At 55.9% G+C, this 6,521-nt stretch overlaps 1 protein-coding gene across 1 annotated transcript; it reads right to left on the bottom strand.

The window, feature by feature from the left end:
* Positions 1-2,418: 2,418 nt before the first annotated feature.
* On the bottom strand, positions 2,419-2,880 carry LOC132569178 (uncharacterized protein K02A2.6-like). The gene has a single exon (XM_060235366.1). It carries the CDS (start codon positions 2,878-2,880, stop codon positions 2,419-2,421), a length of 462 nt encoding a protein of 153 aa, XP_060091349.1.
* Positions 2,881-6,521: the final 3,641 nt, after the last annotated feature.

A 6,521-nucleotide genomic window follows, 5' to 3' on the forward strand; every position in this document is an offset into this window, starting at 1 on the left:
AGAAAAATCCTTCCAAATACAAACATCTGCTGCTCGTCCCTATCCCGTACTCACTCCATGCTCCGGCATCCTCAGAGTGGCTCAAAAAGCTACCACTTTCGAAGTGGTAGCAATTTTTTGAGTCACACGCCAGTCACTTCCTCAGCATCTGAAAGTGGAAGAGCACAAGCGAGGCCGCTTGGCAGTGTGAAACTGCCAAGCAACCCTAAGCTGCATCCATCTTTTTTTTTTTTTTTTTTTACAAAAATCTGCTCAGAGCAAAGTGTGCATGTGAGTGCATACACATGCATATGACCACTAAATATATATGGGGGGAAAACCCAAACCAAGTGATGGGGATGGTGCGTGACAGCTGTCTGATCACACCTGTGTTGCCCTGTGGATGAGATGGGGATGGCTTGTGGGATGCATGTGGAGGGTTCAGCATGGTTCCTTTTGTGTCAGCCTGATTTGTAACGCCTCCAATCCACCCCACGATGCCCGTCTGTTATCAGCCACAGAAAGATTTTCTAAAAACTTAAAATAAAACATTTAAAAGATTAGCACTCTTGCAATATTTTGTTTATTTAACAATCTCTGATAACTGGTACCTCTTGCTCTGAATTATTGCATCAAAATCTGGAGACAATGTCTGTACTGCAACAATCTTATACTGTTCAGGTGTTGTTCAAGTACATATCTGTAAGTTGAAAACCTACTTTTGATTTATTGGCATTCATTACAGAAATCTCATGGTCAATGCTTTGAGCCAAAGACCCAGAGGAAAACAAGAAATGGCTGGTCATTGCAAGCTTTTGTTCATTAATTGCTTCATATACTGGTCAAGAGCATGTGAAGCATCATGACACAGGCTGAGTGCTTTGTGTTTGTCTACAAAATTACAGGCTTCCCCAGAGAAATAACTACAGCTGCTATGAGGCAGTGCAAGACTACAGAGACAGCCATGTATAATGGACAGTATCAGCCAAATTATACGGGAAGCCTAAGTTAAAATGCTCAGTCCACAAAGAAAATGTGCTGGATGAACTTGGTCTGGACACACACTTTCAGCCTAATCCAACTCACTGACTTGTTATTCCTTACTAAATAGTTCGCATTGCTCATCCAACTCACTGACTTATTATTCCTTACTAAATAGTTCACATTGCTTTCCTTCTGAGAAAGACTGGATCATGAAGGCATGACTACAGAGAAGATGGGGAGGCAAACCCAGTTGCATCCAGGAGAGCCCTAGAGAATCCTAATGAACCATACATACCAACCTGAGATTCTAAGAGGAAGGGTGATATAAATAAGTAAATGGATGGATGTTGGAGCAGGATGTGATAATAATGTGGCTTTGCAAAAAGAATGGGTGTGAAATGTAAGGCTGCTATTGGCATGGCACAGTATGGAAAACAGGAAGTGCTTTGATGGATGGATCAGACATATAATAGACAAGTATGCAGATTATACACTGTATACCACACTAGTGACACACACACAGCTTTAACCTGCTTCTATGGATCTTGAAATTAAGGTATTGAAAATAATTGTGGTGTAACGTACTCGAAGCGGAGACGAGAGTAGGGCAACATAGTTTATTAGGAGCACGTTGCAAGAGAGAGAGCACGCGGGCCGGGCCCCGCTTATATACAATTCCCGGTACAGCCTACTAGGTCGGTCAGGCCAATCCTGACCTGTTGAACTACCCGCCGCAGCTGTTGATTGGCGGGTGATTCCGCGCCCCGCGCTGGAGGCTTCTGGGATGGCCCAGTAGCCTCTGCGCGGGCGCAAGTTGTTTACTGATACACTACACCCCTCCCCCCCTAGATAAGGAACATAGTCCTTGAGATACGCGGGAGGTCAGCGCTCCCGGGTGGACCGTCTAGGGAGATCTGGTGGGTGAGGCGCTGCTTCCGCGGTTGGTGCTTCGGCGGCCCGTGGTGTGGCCGGAGGCGGCGGGGCCGGCTCAGCGGGTCTTTCGGGCTCGGACCGTTCTGGTGTTCCCTGTGTCGGCGTGATGGGCGTTGGGGCCTCGTCCTCAGGTCGGCTCTCGGTTGGCCCCTCCCCGGACCACGCCTCTTTCGTGTCCGCCGGCTCCTCCGGTAGCGTGCGGCGGCGCAACTGGTCTATGTGCCGCCGTAATACCTGGCCCCCCTCGGTGGATATGTCATAGTGGCAGGACCCCGTCACTCGTAGCACTCGGCCCGCCACCCACTCAGGCCCCCTTGCGTAGTTCCGGGCGTAGACTGGGTCGCCCGCAAAGAACCCCCTGACTGCGTCCCGAACCTCGGGGCTCCCGCGGGTGTCTGACGTCCGGTCGGGGTGTAGCCTGTCCAGTCGGGTTGTCAGCTTGCGTCCCATTAGGAGCTCTGCCGGGCTCACCCCTGTGACTGGGTTGGGGGTGACCCTATTGTCGAACAGGAATGCCGCTAATCAGTGGTCCCAGTCTCCCTGTACAATTCGGCCCAGGGCTTCTTTCGTGGTGCGGACCATCCGCTCCGCCTGGCCGTTGGTGGCTGGGTGGAAGGGGGCAGATCTTATGTGCCTAATCAGGTATCTATGGAGGAACGCCTGGAAGTCTGCCGACGTGAACGCGGTCCCGTTGTCTGAGACTATGGTGTCCGGGATCCCGTGTGTGCTTAAGACCCTGCGCAGCGCTCGGATTGCGGCGGCGGATGAGGTGGACCCTACGGGGATGACCTCCAACCACTTGGTGTAGGCGTCCACTATTATCATGAAGATCTGCCCCTGGAATGGCCCCGCGAAATCGAGGTGGAGTCTCGACCATGGTTTCCGGGTTGACTCCCACCTGGTGGCGGGGGCGCTGGGAGGCTCGGGCCATGACTCTTGGCATGTTTGGCACCGTCGGACCCAGCCCTCTATCTCCCTGTCCATCCCCGGCCACCAGACGTAGCTTCTGGCCAAGGCCTTCATTCGGACTATGCCGGGGTGGGTCTCATGTAAAGATTCTAGGACACGCTTTTGCAGCGGGGGCGGAATCACCACTCTACTTCCCCATAACAGGCACCCCTTGTGGGCTGCTAGTTCCTCCCTCCTGGTCTTATACGGCTTGAATTCTTCCCCCATGTTCCCCTCCGGCCAGCCCCTCACCACCCAGTCGAGCACCCGTGCTAGTGTCTTGTGTTTCTGGGTGGCCTTGGCGACCTCCGCTGCGTGTAGGGGCGGCTCCGGGAGACTCTCCATTAGCATGACCTGGTGTGCGGGGGCGGGGTCTGGACCCCTTTCCGGAAGCGGCAAGCGGCTGAGTGCGTCCGCGTGACCCATAGCCTTGCCGGCCCTGTGTACCAGTGTGTAAGTGTAGGAGTTGAGGAATTGGTTCCACCTCAACACGCGTTGCGACAGTATTTGGGGGGTTTGACGGTCGGGGGCCAGCAGACCTAAGAGGGGCTTGTGGTCCATAGCTATGGTGAACCTCCGCCCATACAGGTATTCATGGAACTTGCGGACCCCCGCCACGATTGCCAGAGCCTCCTTGTCTATTTGCACGTAGTTGCGCTCGGCTGGTGTCAGTGTGCGGGAGTAGTATGCGACCGGTACCTCCCTCCCGTCGGGTAGTTGGTGCCCCAGGACTGCTCCCACCCCGTATGGCGACGCATCGCATGCCAGGATGACGGGGAGGCCCTCGTCAAAATGGTGGAGCACCGCATTAGACACCAACACATCCTTGACTGCCTGAAACGCGGCCGCTTGGCGTTTGCCCCAAACCCAAGGGGCTTTTTTGTCCAGCAGGCGGTGCAGGGGCTCTGCTAGGGCCGCCTTGTGGGGGAGAAATGAATGGTAAAAGTTAAGCACCCCCAAGAAGCTTTGTAGCTCCGCTTTGCAGGTGGGGGCTGGCGCTTGCACAATGGCTCGGGTCTTCTCATCCGTTGGGTGGATCCCCGCTGCGTCTACGGCGAACCCCAGGAACTCCACCCGTGGGACCCCCAACAGGCATTTCTCCCTCTTGACTTTGAGCCCCGCTGCCTGGAACCGGCGGAGTACCTCTCTTAGGCGGTTGCCGAATTCTTCGGGGTCCGGGGCGGCGACTAGCACGTCATCAAAAAACGGCTGGACTCCCGGGATCCCTTTCAGGAGAGCGTCCATTATACTCTGGAAGATCCCGGGAGCGACGCTAACCCCGAATTGGAGCCTCCTCACCCTGAAGGCCCCCCTGTGTGTCACTATCGTTTGGGCTTCCGCCGTTTTAGCATCTACCGGGAGCTGTTGGTAGGCCTGTGCCAGGTCCAGCTTCCCGAAGATCTTGGACCCCGCTAGGGCAGCCAGAACGTGGCTTACCACCGGCACTGGGTAGGGGTTATCCTGCAGTGCCTTGTTTATCGTGCATTTATAGTCTGCACAGATCCGCACCTCCCCGTTTGGCTTGATGGGGGTTACGATGGGGGTCTCCCAGGTGGCGTAGTCCACAGGCTCCAGGACTCCCTGGGCTGTGAGGCGGTCTAGTTCGGCCTCTATTTTTGGCTTTAAAGCGAACGGGACCCTCTTCGCCTTGAGCCGGATCGGCCGGACCGTGGGGTCTAGCGGTAGGGAGATGGCCGGCCCTTTGTAGCTCCCCAGAGAACCATCGAACACGTCAGGGAACTCTTGGCATATCTCCCCGAACCCCCTGGGTGTTAGGGTTTGCTCCACCCCTTCCACCCGGATCCCCAAGGGTTTGAACCACGCCAGTCCTAGCAGGGTGGCAAGCTGGCGCTTTACCACCAGGATGTCCAGCGGGCCGTAGAAGGACCCCCGCTCGACTTGCACCCGCGCCCACCCCGCGATTTGCACCGGATTCTTCTGAAAGTCCCGGAGTATGAAGTTCGCCGGCCTTATTTGCAGCCGCTGGGGAGGGCACAGCTTCCTCAGGGTTTCCTCCGCTATAATGGAGATGGAGGAACCAGAGTCCACTTCCATTTGGCAGGGGTTCCCCTCGATGAGGACCGCCATTTTGATTTTATCGGGGGTGGATAGGGGCAAGTTCAGTACCTGCAGGGACGTGGAGTCCGTGGAGTGGAACTCCGCCGACTCGTGGTGCGTGGTCGGCCTCCGGCGGTTGGGCTTGGCTCGGCAAGCCCTCGCAATGTGGCCCGTTTTTCCGCAGCTCCGGCAGTCCCAGGTCCAGTATCGGCAGTCCCGCCTGTCGTGGGGGTTGCCACAGCTGGCGCACTTGGTGGCCGGGACCCTCTCCGTCGCTGGGGGTCTTTCGGCCGCTCGGGGGCGTTGGGCGGCTCTGCTGGGTGGCCCGGCTGGGCGGCGCAGCTGGTGGGCTTCTTCCTCCTCTGGGCAGTCGTGGTCCAGCTCCTCGTGGTGGGCGGCTTCTGTCCGGGCCTTGGGGAAGGTCCTGGAGGTCCTCTCGAATGCCACCGCCTCGCTGAAGGCGCTCTGGAGGGTGAGCTCTTCTTTGGCGAAGAGCTTCTGCTGGAGCCTCTCGTCGCGGAGGCCCCACGTGAATCGGTCGGCCAGGGTGTCTTCCAGCTGGGGGAAGTTGCAGTTCCCGGCGATCTTGCGGAGAGCCGCCAGGTAGTCGGCGGCTGATTCCCCCACGGCCTGGTCCCTTCTGTGGAACAGGAACCGACGGGCCACCCGCGAAGGCTGTGGCGAGAAATGGCCGGTGAGGAGCCTGATGATCTCCTCGTAGGACTTCTCCGTGAGGCGGGCGGGAGCCGAGAGACCCTTGGCGATCTCGAACGTGGCTGGCCCGCAGATGCTCAGGAGAACGTCCCTCTTTGAGCCTGCATCGGTGACCTTGTTGGCCCTTAGGTAGAACTCGACTCGCTCCGCGTAGGACTCCCAGGCCTCGGGATTGGCGGGGTCGAATGTCTCGAGGTAGCCGGTGGTTCCGTTCTGTGTGGCCATGGCGGCGGCGGTCAGGCCTCGTGGTTGCCCTAGATCTCCGTGGTAGCCGCTGAGGCTAAGATCCCACCTTCGTCGCCAGTGTAACGTACTCGAAGCGGAGATGAGAGTAGGGCAACATAGTTTATTAGGAGCACGTTGCAAGAGAGAGAGCACGCGGGCCGGGCCCCGCTTATATACAATTCCCGGTACAGCCTACTAGGTCGGTCAGGCCAATCCTGACCTGTTGAACTACCCGCCGCAGCTGTTGATTGGCGGGTGATTCCGCGCCCCGCGCTGGAGGCTTCTGGGATGGCCCAGTAGCCTCTGCGCGGGCGCAAGTTGTTTACTGATACACTACATGTGGGTTGTTATGTAAGTATCATTTCCATATGGAAAGAAAATGCTTATTCATGACACCAGGAACTGAGGAACAAAAGGCTTAGATTGGTTTGCATATTTGCTTCAAGTTACGGAGGAGTGAGGAAGGAAGCACAAGTGCGTTTTCTCTTTTCTTATTTAAAAATATTCCACAGCTTAGATCATGGAGGTAGATGCATAGGTGGTGAACACAGAACTCCCTACAAGAGGTGTGTGCATCCGGTATACAAAATAACTAGCAGAAGAATATTCTCACCCTGTGTGTTCTGAGCATGCAAAATGGCTCAGAGTTTAAAACTAACATTAATGTTCCTTAAAAAAGC

Source organism: Heteronotia binoei, chromosome 3 (assembly GCF_032191835.1).
Source record: "Heteronotia binoei isolate CCM8104 ecotype False Entrance Well chromosome 3, APGP_CSIRO_Hbin_v1, whole genome shotgun sequence".
Taxonomy (NCBI): Eukaryota; Metazoa; Chordata; class Lepidosauria; order Squamata; family Gekkonidae; genus Heteronotia; species Heteronotia binoei.